The following is a 17,863-nucleotide window of genomic DNA, read 5'->3' as shown; positions in this document are numbered from 1 at the left end:
GTGATTTGAGGAATGGATAGGAGGTGAGAATTTGGAGAGCACTCAAAAAAGCTGGATAGTAAAGGAAGAAAAGAAGACTTACCTTTGTCTAGTTTAAAATATTAATAACTTACTGTGCACCAATCTACCACTTTAGAAATACTTCTGAATGCCTCGTATGTTTGTTTTAGTCTTTGAAGGCAGGGACTTTATTTCTCTTCTCTCCTAATGCTGTTATGAAACAGTAATGCTTGTTAAATGGTGAAGCAGTTTTTTATTTTTCCTTTGGGGGTTGTGATTTTAATCCACATAAAGCTTCATTGGGTGATTAGAATAGAAACACTTGATCATGTCCATTCTAACATGAAACGCATCAGAGCTGGGCCCCAAGGGGTCCCTTTTCCTGTTCTAGCCTGTGTGTCATTTCCTGTGACCTCAATCCTGCCTAATTATTTTTAAATTGAGGTATAGCTGATGTACAATATAAGTTACAGGTGTACGGTATAGTGATTCACAATTTTTAAGGGTTATGCTCCATTTATAGTTATAAAATATTGGCTATACCATTGGCTATTTTGCTGAAGTAATGCCATTTGCAGCAACATGGATGGACCTAGAGATTATCATACTAAGTGAAGTAAGTGAGAAAGAGAAAGACAGATACCGTATGATATCACTTACATGTGGAATCTAAAAAAAAATGATACAAATGAATTTATTTACAAAATGGAAATAGACTTAGAGACATAGAAAACAAATTTATGGTTACCAAAGGGGAAAGGGGGTGGGCGAGGGATAAATCAGGAGTTTGGGATGAACAGATACACACTACTGCATATAAAATAGGTAACAACAAGGTCCTACTGTATAGCATAGTGAACTATATTCAATATTTTGTAATAACTTATATAGGAAAAGAATCTGAAAAAGAAATATCTATATCTGTATATCTATCTATATAAAACTGAATCACTTTGCTGTACACCTGAAACTAACTCAACATTGTAAATCAACTATACTTCAATAAAGAAAAAAATATTGGCTGTATTCCCTGTATCATATAATAGATCCTTGTAGCTTATTTTATACCTAATAGTTTGTACCTATTAATCCCCTACTCCTTTCTTGCCCTTCCCCACTTCCCTCTCCCCACTGGTAGCCACTACTTTGGTCTCCGTATCTGTGGGTCTGCTGCTTTTTTGTTATATTCACTAGTTGTATTTGATGAAGCAGTTTTTGGTGCCACTTACTATCTTGCAATAGGATCCTCTTTCTGTTTTCTTTTTCTCAAGTGTCCATCTTCTTTGTAATTTTTTTAAAAAACTATTTCTTCCGTATTTATCTTTTTTCAGCTTTTTCTCATTTATTCATTAGTGGCATTCCTATGGGACGGTGAAGACCAAAGAGGTTATTTACTTAGGGTTCAGATTGAAACACTGAAAAGGTTGATAGGCGTTGGAGGTGTATCACTGTTCACATTCTCTCATCTTGCATCCCTAGGAATAATATAAAACAACAGCCCTGTGAAGTTATTGTTGGAGCCCAGTGTGGCAATGCAGTCTTACGAGGAGCCCACGTCTATGTTCCAGGAATTGTGTCAGCCTCAAAATGTGAGTATAACGTTTAGGTTTCTCTGTAGAACAGCCACTAAAATTTATGTGTATCATCAAATGGAAAATTTATTAAATCATCACTCAGATACATTTCAGATTTACTTTAATAAAGATATTTTCCAAGTTTTGGATTTAGTATAGCCGGTTGAGAGAGATATCTGATAAGGACTAACAAGTTAGGCATCCGTATATGGGTTTTGTGCCCATTTCTTTTATTCCCTTTGAGGACGTGTGTGATGATGTTTACAGGATCAGGACTGATGAATAGAGCGTAAGATGTCAGTGAAATTTTGTTTTGTATTCTTTACTCTGTTGCCCTAAAACCTCAGGCTGCTGTCCTGTCATTTGTGAGGGGAACATTCGGAGCCTAGAATCTTAAATATTGGGATGAATCTTAGCATTCTTAATTTACCCTCTTAGGGAATGTTAGGTTTGGGAAAAATAATTTAAATAGAAGATATCCTTCCTTTTCTGCTCAGCTAAAGACTTCCAGCTGAGGTCAGATGTTTTGAAGACTGTTCTGTATCTTTCTTTTCCTAGGGGAAAAAAAGCATCAGTTCGATTTATTGTTGGCAAACGTTTGAAAGTAAAAAGTTACATTTTCTATTAGGGGTTACAGTGAGATGGGTCAGTCTGCTTCATGCCCACTACTGATGCCCCTAGGCGTCCCCAGTCTTAAAGCTTGAAGACTTAAAGCTTAAAGAATTTTCACTATTCTGCTACAGTACAGATAGATCAGTGTGATATGATTTTCTTCTTTCTCTAGTTATGAAAGGTGGAGATGTTGTTTCCGTGTACTCTGATATTAAAGGCAAATGTAAGAAAGGAGCCAAAGAATTTGATGGAACAAAAATATTTCTTGGAAATGGGATTTCTGAACTAAGCCGCAAAGAGATCTTCAGCAGGCTCCCTGAACTGAAGTATGTCAGCAAATGCCATTTGGGGGAAATAAGCACCTGTGGTTCAAAGAAAATGAAAAACAACGTAAAAAATATATCTAGAAAACTTTAATGAGCAAGGGGGTTTTTAGTCCAGATATAGATGTGACTGCCTTAACTCTGTTTTCTATTAATGGAAATATACTTCACTGACCTTAAAAAAATTTATCTATCTGTCTATCTATCTAGTTGCATTATATGAATGATTTTTTTTTTTAGTATAAATTCAGCTGGAAAATACTTTAACCCATATTGCCATTTTTGAGGGGGAGATATCCTTTTAGGTAAAAGAGTAAATGCTCTGGTTAAGGAGCCTATTGTATATTAAGTTGAAAAGTTTTGTATCTTTGGAAAACATTGCTTATCTTGATAAAGGATGAATTAGACCACCTCTCCAGATCTTTTTTTAACAGTCTGTGGGCAAAGAAAAGCTTATGGCTTTAATATTAAAAAGAGAAAAAATATTTAACTGAAAAATTTACCAGGAAGCCAGTACTCACATGAATACTTGTGGTCCAAAATTAATGTTCGGACTTACACCGAATTAAAATCCAAGTTATGTTAAAATCATCTCCAGTTGCTACAGGTGCTGAATAAATTAAATTGGTGGACAGTCCAGTTTCTTATAATTTTTAAAAATTGAAGTATAGTTGATTTATAGTGTGTTAATTTCTGCTCTACAGCAAAGTGACTCAGTTATACATTCTTTTTTATATTCTTTTCCATTATGGTTCATCACAGGATGTTGAATATGGTTCCCTGTGCTGTACAGTAGGACCTTGTTGTTTATCCATTCTGTATGTAATAGCTTACATCTGCTAACCCCAACCTCCCAGTCCACCCCCTCCCCAAACCCCGCCCCCTTGGCAACCACAAGTCTGTTCTCCATGTTTATGAGTCTGTTTCTATTTTGTAGGTAGGTTCATTTGTGTCTTATTTCGCTTCGTGTTTTCAGGCTGTTTTAGGAATCCTGTGGACAGCTCTGTTACTCCACAGTTGACAGCTGATGGAAACATGCTGAAAGCTGTGAATTTATCCTGCTCGGACAGAGCCACATCCCTGATTCCTGGGACAGTTTTTTATATTAAAGCAATTTGGATTTCTAGTTTATAGTTGAAAGCTGTGAATTTATCCTGCTCGGACAGAGCCACATCCCTGATTCCTGGGGCAGTTTTTTATATTAAAACCATTTGGATTTATAGTTGAAATTAATTCTTCTAAGGAAATAGGCTATTCTCTCCACCTAGAGATAGCGGTACTTTCCAAATGGCCAAGAACAAATACTGTCTTCTCCTTGGAGCGCCTTCTGAAGATTATGCATACATCTGCTGTGTTAACCTTTGGGTCTGTAATGGGGAGTTGACAGCTTGACTGCTTCCTTTAGCTTGTTATTAGTGGTACTTGCTTTATCCTCTTATTTGACGTGGTGGTTCCAGTAACTGGGTCCACAGATTTCTGAGTACTGTTTTCTTTGTTGGTGGGAGTAGGAGGCAGCCATCTTTTAAGAAACTGTTGAGTTTAAAAAAAATTTTATTTTTTATTGGAGTACAGTTGATTTACAATGTTGAGGTAGTTTCAGGTGACAGCAGAGTGATTCAGTTATACGTATACACATATCTATTCTTTTCCAGACTTTCTTCCCGTGTAGGTTATTACAGAGTATTGAGTGGAGTCCCCTGTGCTATGCATGCAGTAGGTCCTTGTTGGTTATCCATTTTAGACATAGTGATGGGTACATGGTAATCCCGACCTTCCAATCTTTCCCTCCCCCCACACCTTTCCCCTCTGGTAACCATAGGGCATTCTCTAAGTCTGTGAGTCTGTTTCTGTTTTGTAAATACGTTCATTTGTATAATTTTTTTAGATTCCACATATAAGTGATATATGAAATTTGTCTTTCTCTGTCTGACATACTTCACTTAGTATGATAATTTCTAGGTCCATCAATGTTGCGGTAAATGTCATTATTTCATTTTTTTTAATGGCTGAGTAATATTCCATTGTATATATGTGCCACATCTTCTTTATCCATTCATCTGTCAGTGGACACTTAGGTTGCTTCCATGCCTTGGCTATTGTAAATAGTGCTGCAATGAATATTGGGCTGTGTGTACCTTTTTGAAGAATGAGTTCCTCCAGATACATGCCCAGGAGTGGGATTGCTGGATCATATGGTGGCTCTGTTTTTAGTGTTTTAAGGAACCTCCATACTGTTCTCCATAGTGGTTGCACCAATTTACATTCCCACCAGCAGTGCAAGAGGGTTCCCTTTTCACCACACCCTCTCCAGCAGTTATTGTTTGTAGACTTTTTGATGATGGCCATTCTGACTGGTGTGAGGTGATACCTCATTGTAGTTTTGATTTCTCTAATAATTAATGATGGTGAGCATCTTTTCGTGGCCATTGGTATGTCGTCTTTGGAGAAATGTCTGTTTAGATCTTCCCATTTTTTGAATGGGTTGTTTGTTTTTTTGAAATAGAGCTGCAGGAGCTGTTTGTATATTTTGGAGATTAATCCCTTGTCGCATCATTTGCAAGTATTTTCTCCCATTTTGTGGGTTGTCTTTTCATTTTGTTTATGGTTTCCTTTGCTGTACAAAAGCTTTGAAGTTTCATTAGGTCCCATTTGTTTATTTTTGTTTTTATTTTCATTACTCTAGGAGGTGGATCCACAAAGATATTTCTGTGATTTATGTCTAAGAGTATTCTTCCTATGTTTTCCTCTAAGAGCTTTATAGTATCAGGTCTTACATTTAGGTCTTTAATCCATTTTGAGTTTATTTTAGTATATGATGTTAAAAAATGTTCTAATTTCATTCTTTTACATGTAGCTGTCCAGTATTCCCAGCACCACTTATTGAAGAGACTGTATTTTCTCAATTGTATTGTCTTGCCTCCTTTGTCATAGAATAATTGACCATAAGTGCTTGGGTTTATTTCTGAGCTTTCTATCCTGTTCCTTTGATCTACAAGTCTGTCTTTGTGCCAGTATCGTATAGCTTTGATGACTGTAGCTTTGTAGTATAGTCTGAAGTCAGTGTGTCTGATTCTTCCAGATCCGTTTTCCTTTTTCAGGATTGCTTTGGCTATTTGGGGTCTTTGTGTTTCCATATAAATTTTAAAATTTATTGTTCTGGTTCTGTGAAAAATGCCATTGGTAATTTGATAGGGATTGCATTGAATCCATAGATTGCCTTGGGTAGTATAGTCATTTTGACATTATTGATTATTCCAACCCAAGAGCATGGTATATCTTTCTATCTGTTTGTGTCATCTTCAGTTTCTTTCATCAGTGTCTTATAGTTTTCAGAGTACAAGTCTTTTGCCTCCTTAGGTAGGTTTATCCCTAGATATTTTATTCGTTTTGTTGCAAGGGTAAATGGGATTGTTTTGTTAATTTCTCTTTCTGATCTTTTGTTGTTAGTGTATAGGAATGCAAGAGATTTTTGCATATGAATTTTGTATCCTGCAACTTCGAATTCCTTGATGAGCTCTGGTATTTTTCTGGTGGCATCTTTAGGATTTTCTATGTGTAGTGTCATGTCATCTGCAAACAGTGACAGTTTTACTACTTCTTTTCCAATTTGGATTCCATTTATTTATTTGTTTATTTTGGATTCCATTTATTTATTTATTTATTTATTCATTCATTCTTCTCTGATTGCTGTGGCCAGGACCTCCAAAACTATGTTAAATAAAAGTGGTGAGAGTGGACATCCTTGTCTTATTCCTGATCTTAGAGGAAATGCTTTCAGCTGTTCACCATTGAGAATGTGTTAGCTGTGGGTTTGTCATATGTGGCCTTTATTATGCTGAGGTAGGTTCCCTCTATGCCCACTTTCTGGAGAGTTTTTATCATAAATGGGTTATCATAAATTTTGTCAAAAGCTTTTTCTGCATCTATTGAGATGATCATATGGTTTTTGTTCTTCAATTTGTTAATGTGGTGTGTCACACTAATTGATTTGCAGATGTTGAAGAATCCTTGCATCCCTGGGATAAATCCCACTTGATCATGGTGTATGATCCTTTTAACGTATTGTTGGATTTGGTTTGCTAGTACTTTGTTGAGGATTTCTTGCATGTATGTTCATTAGTGATATTGGCCTGTAATTTTCTTTTTTTGTGGCATCTTTGTCTGGTTTTAGTATCGCGGTGACGGTGGCCTTGTAGAATGAACTTGGGAGCGTTCCTTCCTCTGCAGTTTTTTGGAAGAGTTTCAGAAGGATAAGTGTTAACTCTTATGGAAATGTTTGATAGAATTTGCCTGTGAAGCCATCTGGTCCTGGCCTTTCGTTTGTTGGAAGTTTTTTAATCACAGTTTCAATTTCAGTACTTGTGATTGGTCTGTTCATATTTTCTATTTCTTCCTGGTTCAGTCCTGGGAGATTGTACCTTTATAGAAATTTGCCCATTTCTTCTAGGTTGTCTGTTTTATTGGCATATAGTTGCTTGTAGTAGTCTCTTATGATCTTTTGTATTTCTGTAGTGTCCATTGTAACTTCTCCTTTGTCATTTCTAATTTTATTGATTTGAGCCCTCTCCATCTTTTTCTTGATGAGTCTGGCCTAAGGTTTATCAGTTTTGTTTACCTTTTCAAAGAACCAGCTTTCAGTTTCATTGATCTTTCCTTTTGTTTTCTTCGTCTCTATTTCATTTATTTCTGCTCTGATCTTTATGGTTTCTTTCCTTCTGTTAACTTTGGGTTTTCTTCTTCTTTCTCTAGTTGCTTTAGGTGTATGGTTGGGTTGTTTATTTGAGATTTTTCTTGTTTCCTGAGGTAAGGTTGTCCCTCTTAGAACTGCTTTTGATGTGTCCCATAGGTGTTGGATCATTGTGCTTTTCTTTTCATTTGTCTCTAGGTAGTTTTTGATTTTCTCTCTGATTTCTTCAGTGATCCATTAGGTTGTTTAGTAACATATTGTTTAGCCTCCATGTGTTTGTGTTTTCACAGTTTTTTTTCTTGTAATTTATTTCTAATCTCATAGTGTTGTGGTCAGAAAAGATGCTTGATATAATTTCAATTTTCTTAAATTTACTGAGGCTTGATTTATGGCCCAGCATGTGGTTAATCCTGGCGATTGTTCCATGTGTCCATGAAAAGAACGTGTGTTCTGCTGCTTTCGGATGGAATGCTCTGTACATGATCAATCAGGTCCACCTGGTCTAATGTGTTATTTAAGGCCTGTGTTTATTGATTTTCTGTCTGGATGATCTGTCTGTTTGTGAAAGTGGGGTGTTAAAGTCCCCCTACTATTACTGTGTTATTGTTGAGTTCTCCTTTTATGGCTGTTAGCATTTGCCTTATATATTGTGGCGCTCCAGTGTTGCGTGAATATATATTTACAGTTGTTAAGTCTTCTTCTTGGATTGATCCCTTGATCATTATGTAGTGTCCTTTTTTGTCTCTTGTAACAGTCCTTATTTTAAAGTCTATTTTGTTTGATATGAGTATCACTACTCCAGCTTTCTTTTGATTTCCATTTGCATGGAATATCTTTTTCCATCCCTGCACATTCAGTCTGTATGTATCCCTAGATCTGAAGTGGGTCTCTTGTAGACAGCATATATATGGGTCTTGTTTTTATATTCATTCAGCCAGTCTGTGTCTTTTGGTTGGAGCTTTTATCTACTTACATTTAAGGTAATTATCGATATGTATGTTCTTATTGCCATTTTGTTAATTGTTTTGTTTTTGTAGGTCTTTTTTCTTACCTTCTTTTGTTCTTTTCTCTTGTGATTTGATGACCATCTTTAATGTTGCGTTTGGATTGCTTTTTTTGTGTGTGTGTGTATCGTAGATTTTTGGTTTGCGGTTCCCATGACTTTTATATATATATATACAAGATTGTTCTAAGTTGCTGGTCTCTTAATTTCCAGTGCATTTCTGGTATCCGGCATTTGTACTCTCCTCACGATTGCTGCTTTTGATATCATATTTATGTGTGGATGATTTCCTACCTTTATGTTTGCTTTTACTGGTGAGCTTTTCGATTAGTAATTCTCTTGTTTCTAGTTGTGGCTTTTTCTGTTCCGTCTAGAGAAGTTCCTTTAGCATTTGTTGTAAAGCTGGTTTGGTGGTGCTGAATTCTTGTAGCCAAATCTGAATGAGAGCCTTGCTGAGTAGAGTAATCTTGGTTGCAGGTTTTTCCCTTTCATCACTTTAAATATATTGTGCCACTCCCTTCTGGCCTGCAGAGTTTCTCCTGAAAAATCAGTTGATAGCCTTATGGGGATTCCCTTGTATTTTATTTGTTGCTTTTCCCTTTTTACTTTTAATATTTTCTCTGCCTTTAATTTTTGGCAGTTTGATTAATATGTGTCTCGGCGTGTTCCTCCTTGGGTTTATCCTGTATGGGACTCTGTGCTTCCTGGACTTGGGTGGCTGTTTTCTTTCCCATGTTAGGGAAAGTTTCAGGTATTATCTCTTCAAATATTTTCTCAGGTCCTTTCTTTCTCTCTTCTCCTTCTGTGGCCCCTATAATGTGAATGTTGGTGTTTTTAATGTTGTCCCAGAGCTCTCTGAAGCATTCTTTTTTCTGTTCCATGGCAGTGCTTTACCCCATTCTGTCTTCCAGCTCACTTATCCATTCTTCTTCCTCATTGTTCAACTCTGTTGTTTAAATCTCTTGGCTCTTTCTTAAACATTTCTTGTATCTTCTTGGTCTGTGTCACCATTCTTTTTCCGAGATCTTGTATCATCTTTACTGTCACTACTATGAATTCTTTTCCTGTCTCCACTTCACTTAGTTGTTCTTCTGGTGTTTTATCTCGTTCCTTTGTCTGGAACATATTCGTCTGCTGTCTCATTTTGTGTAACCCTGTGTTTGCAGTCCCACAGGTTGCAGGATTGTAGTTCCTCTTGGTGTGTGCCACCTTGTGGGTGCAGCCCGTCTAAGAGGCTTGTGCAGGCTTCCTGGTGGGAGGGACTGGTGGCTGCCCACTGGTGGGTGGAGCTGGGTTGTGGTGGGTAGGGCATGTCAAGTGTTGTGTTTAGAGGTGGCTGTGGATTCAGGAAGACTTTAAACAGTCTGTCTGCAGATAGGTGGGGCTGTATTCCCACCCTGTTTGTTTTTTGGCCTGAGGAATCCCAGTACTATATCCTAAGGGCTGTTGGGTGGGGTCAGGTCTTGGCTTCAAAATGGTGGCCTCCAGGACAGCTCATGCCATTGAGTGCTCCCCAGTACCTCTGCCACCAGTGTCCTTGTCCCCACAGTGAGCCGCAGTTGCCCCCTCCCTCCCCAGGAGACCCTCCAAGACCAGCAGGTAGGTCTGGCCCAGGCTCCTATGAAGTCACCTCTTTTTCCCTTGGGTCCTGGTGTGCATGAGACCTTGTGTGCGACCTCCAAGAGTGGCGTTCCTGTTTCCCTCAGTCCTGTGGAGTTCCTGTGATCAAGCCCCACTGGCCTTCAAAGCCAAATACTCTGGCTTCTCCTCCTCTTGATGCCAGACCCCCAGACTGGGGAGCCTGACATGGGGTTCAGCACTCTCACTCCTGTGGGAGAACCTCTGTGATATAATTATTTTCCATTTTCTGTGTCACCCACCCAGCGGGTACGGGATTTGATTGTATCATGAACGTGCCCCTCCTGCTGTCGCGCTGTGGCTGCTTCTTTGTCTTTGGAAGTGGTATATCTTCATTGATAGGTTCTGGCCCTTTTTTGTTGATGGTTGTTCAGCAGTTAGTTGTGATTTTGATGTTTTCATGAGAGAAGGTGAGCTCTGGTCCTACTGCTTCTCCATCTTGTTAGGAAACCAAGAAACTGTTGATTGTTAAACTCAGCATTCAGGTAGGCCATTATGATTTTTTTCTCTGTCTATGTGAGAAAAAATGTGCTTCCACAGCAAAGAAATGTGGCATTTAGACACTGTTTATTATTTATATTCTTTTAAAACTTAGGACCAACTCTTTTAACAGTACATTTGTACAGTCAGTGAATTTGTGCCCTTTGGTTTCTTGAATGCCAGCTGAGTCGAATCATTAGTAGACTCAGAGATAGATTAGTTTACTAACAGATTGTTCATCCTATGGGGTGTTATATTTCACATTATTATGTGGAGATATATGGTACAGAAATAGTTTCAAAGGAAACATGTCAGCCCATACCGGAACAATAACTGGCTTAAATTATTTTGTCACGTTACTTTAAATTAAATACTGTACAGATGGATACTCTTGTGCTGGTAGGCGTGGTCAGAGGGAGATAGTGCAAGGGGAGCCAGAGCTTGAAGCACTGGTGGGAACTGGGTTAGGAAGGCAGGTGTATAAGTGTTCGTTTCAGTATTTTGCAGAGGACTGGAGCCCTGCAGGATAGAGTCACTTGAGCGATGATTCAAGGCATTCAGTAGTGGGTCTAGATGCTTGCACTGGGGGCAAGGTGTTGATCAAGGTAAGTGCCCCAGTTGTCTCAACAAAGGACTGACTTTTGAACGTGAAGCAGTGATTTTCGTAAGTTTCTTTTGTGTATTTTCTGCTCAGGGGCAAGAACTATTTAACTAAGAAGTGGTTTGATTTGACCCTGACTGGAGCAAGGACGAGGCTTAACTCTGATGAAAGGTGCAGATTTGGAGATACCAAGTGTTGCACAGATGAGTGAGGGTAAAAGGCATGGGAGGAAGAAGAAGGAGTTAACATTGGTAGTCAGACCCACTGCAGTGACAGTCCACAAATGCCTGCAGAAATTATTTCACTCTTAAGGGTCAGCATAAACTTACTCTGCTGTGGCATAATAAGAAATACATAAATAATTGGATCTATGTCCCGGGTTGCTGGCGTACAGCTCCCAAAGCCCTTGGGATCTCAGGAGCGGTAAGAGTGCCTCTGTACCCCCGCCCGGCAGCTTCAGGACGGGGCTGTTGGCCGGAGCAGCCAAGCACGTGATCAGAGGGTGGCACGTGTGCCTCATCCCAGGCCTCCGGGAAAGAGAGAGGGCGTGGGGACTGCGCTAGCCACCAGTGCCCGCGACGCAATCAGCCACGCCCACGTGACGCAGCCTCCCGCAAAGCCACTGAACGAGGGGCCTGGACAGCCTCCAGGTTGGTGAACACATCTGGGTTCTGGGAGGGTGGTGTATCCATGCCCCCTCTCACGCCTTGCCCGACGCATCCCTTCTGTTTGGCTGTTTCCCCAGTTGTATCCTTCATAGTAAACTGGTGACCGCAAGTGAAGTCATCAGTTTTTGTTTCTGTTTTTGTTTTTTTACAGAAAAGAAAGTCAAACTTATTTAATGAAAAACTAGAATTAATAAAAATTAGCAAATACACACACAAAATATACACACACAGCAGCACTGTGTATTGACTCACATAGGGGAAAAGCAGTGGTCCAAGACCTCTCAACATGGCTTGTCAGTTAAAGAAAAAAATACCCACACACACACACACGCATGCGCACACAAAAAAACAGAACAGAAAACAAGAACCCAATATTTTTCAGCAGTACACTCAATCTACAACCAACACAAATTCAGAATTATTTTACAATGCTTCCTTTCTTAATACAAAAGATGCCCATCTTGGGTGTGTATATATATATATATATATTTTTTTCAGTGGTTTACTGTTGACTTATTTTTAAATATATTAGTGTTACTACATGTGACTGTTTCCCGTATTTAATAGCCTTTCCTTTTATTTACCTTCATGTGCCCAAAGCTTCCGGTTGGTAGGCAGACAGGTAAATTGTTTTCCTGAGTTCTGTGAGTTATCCTGGTGAATTGTCGAAGCTGAGGAGGGAGTCTAGGAGCCTCCAAATTCATAGCCAGTCAGTCTCAAGGCCAGGTCGCAGCTGGGAGGTGCAGCTGGCACCTGGAGCGGGGCCAGTCTTGTTGGACTGAACCTGTGGATTCTGACGATGACCCCAGGCAGTCTGTCAGAAGTTAAGTGAATTGTAGGACACCCACTTGGTGTCCAGAGAGGTGGAGAGTTGGTGGGTGAGAGAGAAGCCCACACGTGTGGTGTCAGAAGTGTTGTGAGTACGTCACGTAGGGTACACACGTCTGTGTAGGTGCTTCTTTGCCACGGTCAGTTCATAAACTCCGAACTTACCTGCATGCTGTGTCTGCAGGCCCCGTTCTCCTTTCCGTGCCCCTGTAATCCCTGAACAGCACGTTGACTTTCCCGTCTTCTCGCTCGCTCTTGTGGCCTGTGCAGCTGGCCACGCTTGGCTTTTCTCTAACAGTGTGCTCGTGTACCTCCTGACCCCTTGGACAGCCTCTCTGACTGCGAGGTTTGTCTCAGTGGATCCCTGTCCACCAGGCCATCCTGGGCCCTGGCCCTTCCTGCTCCGATCAGGTCCACTGCCACTCACAGTTGGGGACAGAGGTGGCAGAGGTCATCCTGTGGATGGTGTCAGTACTGGGCAGTTACTCCCTAACGAGATGAGAGGGAAGCAGTGTGGCACGTTTGTCATGGCTTATCACCAGCATGATTCTTAACATATGTTTTTATTTTTCATACAAGTACCGAGCATAGTGCCTGGCAAACTGAAGGGATCCCAAAATGTTTGTTGAATTGAAAATCTCATCACAGTGGTCATAAATCTGTTACCAGAAAGATGAGAATGCATCAGTGAATAAAGACTCAGATGGTCTTCACTTTTTAGTCCGTGCAGATCTCTAAAGGAATGCAGTGGTGCTCAAATGAAAATTTTATGTGACTTTATCCTTTTTAGTGCTTCCAGTGGCCTACTCTACTGTGGGTAAAAATGCAGAAACACTTCATGGGAATACTTTAAAGTATTTTGGTGTTGAGTAAAAAAGGTTTTAAAAAGGCATAACATCTTATATTTGACTTGTTACTTGTGTCTATTCTTAGAAATGGAGATTGTGTAGATTGTCTAATTTATACTGAGTAATGTTAGATTTCCTGTTTTTCAGAGGCATAGGCGTAAGAATGACAGACCCAGTGTATCTGAGCCCCTCATTTGACAACGTACTGCCTAGCTACTTATTTTTACAAGTAAGTATTTGTAAAAGCAAAATACTTAGTGACACTGAAATACACTTCAGCGAATTATTTGAAATCTAAGGGTTTGTTTTTTCGCTTCTATTAACTTTTTTTTTTGCAGTGTATTTATGTTTTCTGATCTACCTTTGGTTAAGTAGTAAGGAAAAGCTTAGTAAGCACTTTCTCTTTTTCTCAAGTGATGAACTACCTTTTCTCCCTTCATTTGCCCAGCGGTGCTTATCGTAGGATAATAAGCACAGTACGTAGGGTGAGAAGGCGTGCGCAGGGCGCTGCCGCGACTCCGGCTCACCCTTAGGAAAGGAAAGGCTCCACCGTGTGAGACGGCGGGGTCTGTGTCATTTCTTTCGGGCACCAGTTCTGAGCTGTAGTTTGAGAGCTTCTTCCTGAATGTGCTTTCCTTCCTCTTTCCTACCCTCAAGTTTAATAAATATGGTTGTACTTTTCTTATTATAAAATGTCTGTAACTGCTGTAAAAAAAAAAAAACAACCTACTTAGTGTAGCTTATTGTAATGATTGCTTTCCATTTCCACTATTAACTCCTAAATAAAGCATGCATTTGCTATACATGTAAGTGTTCCATGTGTAAGTCTGAGTGAGATTCACATGGTTTACTACTAGCAGATTTTGGTCAGATGGTTATCAATTGCTGTGATATAACAAGTAATTTATTTTCCCTTGTCCAGTTTATGATGTACTTTCATGTACATTAGCTCATATGATTTGTTACAGTCTGCTTGTTAGGTGGCATTTTTATTATTTTATTATTATTACCAATGTAACATGAAGATACTGAAGGCCGGATCTGGTCAGGTTCTTGAATAAGGTCACATAATGGGTAGGTAGTAGCATCTGTACCCTAACTTAAGCGTAGATGACATTTGCTTTCTACTCTGATTAGTATGTAACCAAAAGTCATTTTATAAATCCAGAGATTAATTCTGGGGTGAACAAATAGAAAAACAGATTTACATTTGTCCTCTGATTCTACATTAGTGATGGTGTAAACCGTTAGGATGCATAACCTAATATAAAGTCATACACGGTTACGTAGACTCTTCAGTAGTCTCTGCCAGCCTTTTTTTTATTACTTTCTATTTTTTATTTAATTTTTATCTTTAAATTTTTTTTTAGAGAAACGGTTCCCAAGAGTGCTTTTCTTTTTTTTTTAAAATTTATTTATTTTATTTATTATTTATCTTTGGCCGTGTCGGGTCTTCCTTGCTGCACGCGGGCTTTCTCTAGTTGCGGCGAGCAGGGGGGCTACTGTTCGTTGCGGTGCCCGGGCTTCTCACTGCGGTGGCTTCTCCTGTTGAGGAGCTCGGGCTCTAGAGCACAGGCTCCGTAGTTGTGGTGCACGGGCTTAGCTGCTCCGTGGCATGTGGGATTTTCCCGGACCAGGGCTCGAACCTGTGTCCCCTACATTGACAGGCAGATTCTTAACCACTGCGCCACTAGGGCAGTCCTGCCAGCCTTTTAAAAAGTGTGTTGTTGTGCTGGGCTCTTTGAATATATTATCACAAGCCTGCACTGGCTGTAACTGAAGAACACTGATACCAGTTCTTGAATGATGTTCAGCAACCTCTTAACTTGTGAAGATGAGGTAGTTCATAGGGTGATTGGCTGAATACCTTGTAAGCCCCAGAGTTAGGCAACTAATACTTTGTCCATTCTGTGCGATTATTGAAGGTACTTTACAGAGAGGTAGAGTTATATACTTGGGAAAATCCCTGGTGAAATTTGTGGGGTTTTTTTTTTTTTTGATGCCTCTTGCCTTGCCTTTCTCTGGAAACCATTATCCCCAGATCTGTACTGTTACTTGTTTGCAACAGCTAACGTGGAAGCTTCACATTGTGGGTTCCTTGTTGAGGAGAGGAGGTTGTAAAGGGCTGGTGATAATTGATTATTTCTCATGTAGCAGTTGAAGTTACACAAGGATGTACTTTATAAAGTTAATTGGAGTGTCGCACACAATCATTAAAATTACGAATGTGCAGTATTATTTGGTTTTTCAAAACCACAAAGGAAACTTTTGATTTGTCTGACCACAGTCCACAGAACTGTAGAAACGCCTTTGATGTCTTTCACGATTGAAATGATTGACAGTGAAAGGTTTAATACTTAAATATTTACAACAGCTGTTTTCAGTTATATTCTAGTTGCATTCTAGGTTATCTGGAATCAAAAATGGTGCTCCAAAGTTGATCTTTTCATTGCCTGCTTTCTTGGAAATAACTGATTTAAAAGCCAGATGAGGTTGGATAATCTGAGAGCTTTAAATACATGCTGCTGCCTGGACTCTACCACGTGAATGGGCTTTAGTTGGTCTGGCTGGGGTGGGGCCTGGGTCAGGATGCTGAAAAGCTCTCCCAGGTGGTTCTAGTTTGCAGCTAAGGTTAAGAATGGCTGTAGCAGTAGCAAGGTTGCACAGCTAGCTGCATGTTAAAAGCACCTGGGGAGATCTTAAAAACACTGATGTCTGGCCCTATTGCCAGAAATTCTGATTTAACTATTCTAGATGACTGCGCATTAAAAACAACAAAAGACAGAACTCACCAGGTGATTCTGTCGTCAGCCAGGATTGAGAAATACTGTAGAGAAAGGTAGTAGATGAAATTGTTTTAGGGAAACTTTGTCATCATTTAAATATTTAATGAAACCTCTTCTCTGGGACTATTTCATGCTTTCAACTGATTGCATACCAGAAGGTTCTTAACGTATTACGTTGGATTGGAAATTTCTGTCATCTTTGGCCATTGCATTAACGTTATCTTTGTTAGGAGTGAAGCATCACTGTCATCTCTAGATGGAGAACCACTGAATCTTCAGTGGCCACATACGTGTTTTAGTGTCTTTATATTAGAGTTCAGTTTTTAATGTGTCGTGTCTTTACGTCCTCTGATTCTGAAACTTAAAATGATCTTGAGTCACTGATGACAGATTAATTTTTTTTCCTTATAGAATTTGCCGTCTGCTGCAGTAAGTCATGTTCTGGATCCTCAGCCTGGAGAGAAGATTCTAGATTTGTGTGCGGCCCCCGGAGGCAAAACAACACACGTCGCAGCGCTGATGCATGATCAGGTGAGGCCGTCTTCGTGCAGAGCTGCTCTTGATACACTGCGTGTCTCAGTGATGGAGGTGGAAGTACGTGTGACTTACGGAACATTGTACAGACATGCATAATCTGGTCGATTTCGATTCAACCAAAGAGAAGGCCGCTCAGTGATGTCATTCATCACATATTAAGTTCAGTAGACCATTGTCATTTGTGAAGACTATCTCAAGACCTTCTTGAATCCCAGATTTGCCTAATACATTTATGGAATAGAATTTTTCCCTCAAATGATTAAGTCTAAATGAAACATTTAAGAGATCTTTTCATGTTCTTAATTACAGGACTTGACACTTTTTAAACTATTCAAACAAATTCTACCACTGAAAGTTAACTTGGCAGCCCGTTATTAAAGTGTCCAAATATATATTGTTGATATATATGCAAATATAAAGATGATGATAAATATATTGGCTTGGCCAAAATGTTCGTTCGGGTTTCTCCGGAAGATGTTTTTGGCCAACAGAATACATGCACACATACTGAACGTCTGTATGTGTCTGTGTTCTTCTTGCCTTGGAGTTCATAAAAAGCATGATTTGGCTTAATTAGTAAAGCCTGCTTCATTGTGACAAAAGAGAAGTCTGTCCTTGGATAACTTTAGCTCAAATGTTACTGCTTTTCCTATGTATGCATATTTGCCGATGTGTTTTCTTGCATCGTGCGCTAGTTTTATCTGTGTTCAAAGCTGTGTGGCCTTGTAACCACTCTGTGCTTCAAATGAGATTCTTCAGCTTGAGAAGGATATGGCCAGTTGATGCTATCTTTCCCGTTTGTTTCAAATTCTGTAAAACCAAATGGTTCCTAAAATGTTTGCACATGCTAGTAGCTTCACCTACAGTATAGTTCTTGATCTAGAGTCAGATTTTAATTGATGGACTGATTAAAAAAATATTGATTTATTCTTACTGTGTGCCAAGTACTGGCGTACAGCAGTAAACCATAGTGACCACAGTTTCCTTCTTCATGGAGCTTACGTTGCAGTAAAAGGACACAGATGAGAAACAAATGAGTGAGTAAGAGATAAGGCATATATAACTGTGGGAGGGGTATGGGATTGGGAACACTGGGGAAGGGAGAGTGAGTTTGCAGTGGGTGGCGAGGGAGAAGCCCACTGGGAAGGTGGCATTTAGGGAAGACTTACAGGTGGGAAGAATGTACCAGCGAGAGAAGACGTAAGTGCAAACGCTCAGGCTGGACGCTGCCCGACTTGCTGGGGAAACCGGGGTCGGGGGAGGGACCGTGGTAGTTTT

General features: G+C 39.7%; 1 protein-coding gene across 8 annotated transcripts in view; it reads left to right on the top strand.

Annotated features, from left to right (window-relative positions):
• The window catches only part of NSUN6 (NOP2/Sun RNA methyltransferase 6), an 87,558-nt gene that overhangs the window by 29,915 nt on the left and 39,780 nt on the right, over nt 1–17,863 (top strand). For all 8 annotated transcript variants that reach the window (XM_027121992.1, XM_027121997.1, XM_027121996.1 and 5 more), the window contains 4 exons: nt 1,480–1,589; nt 2,359–2,512; nt 13,410–13,491; nt 16,460–16,579. In XM_027121992.1, coding sequence (XP_026977793.1) covers nt 1,480–1,589; nt 2,359–2,512; nt 13,410–13,491; nt 16,460–16,579 — 466 coding nt within the window. The remainder of the gene's footprint in view (nt 1–1,479; nt 1,590–2,358; nt 2,513–13,409; nt 13,492–16,459; nt 16,580–17,863) is intronic.

The sequence above is a fragment of the Aethalodelphis obliquidens genome, unplaced genomic scaffold, assembly GCF_003676395.1.
Source record: "Aethalodelphis obliquidens isolate GAN/ISIS:26980383/991018 unplaced genomic scaffold, ASM367639v1 scaffold23, whole genome shotgun sequence".
Lineage (NCBI taxonomy): Eukaryota > Metazoa > Chordata > Mammalia > Artiodactyla > Delphinidae > Aethalodelphis > Aethalodelphis obliquidens.
This window is presented reverse-complemented; position numbering and strand designations above follow the sequence as displayed.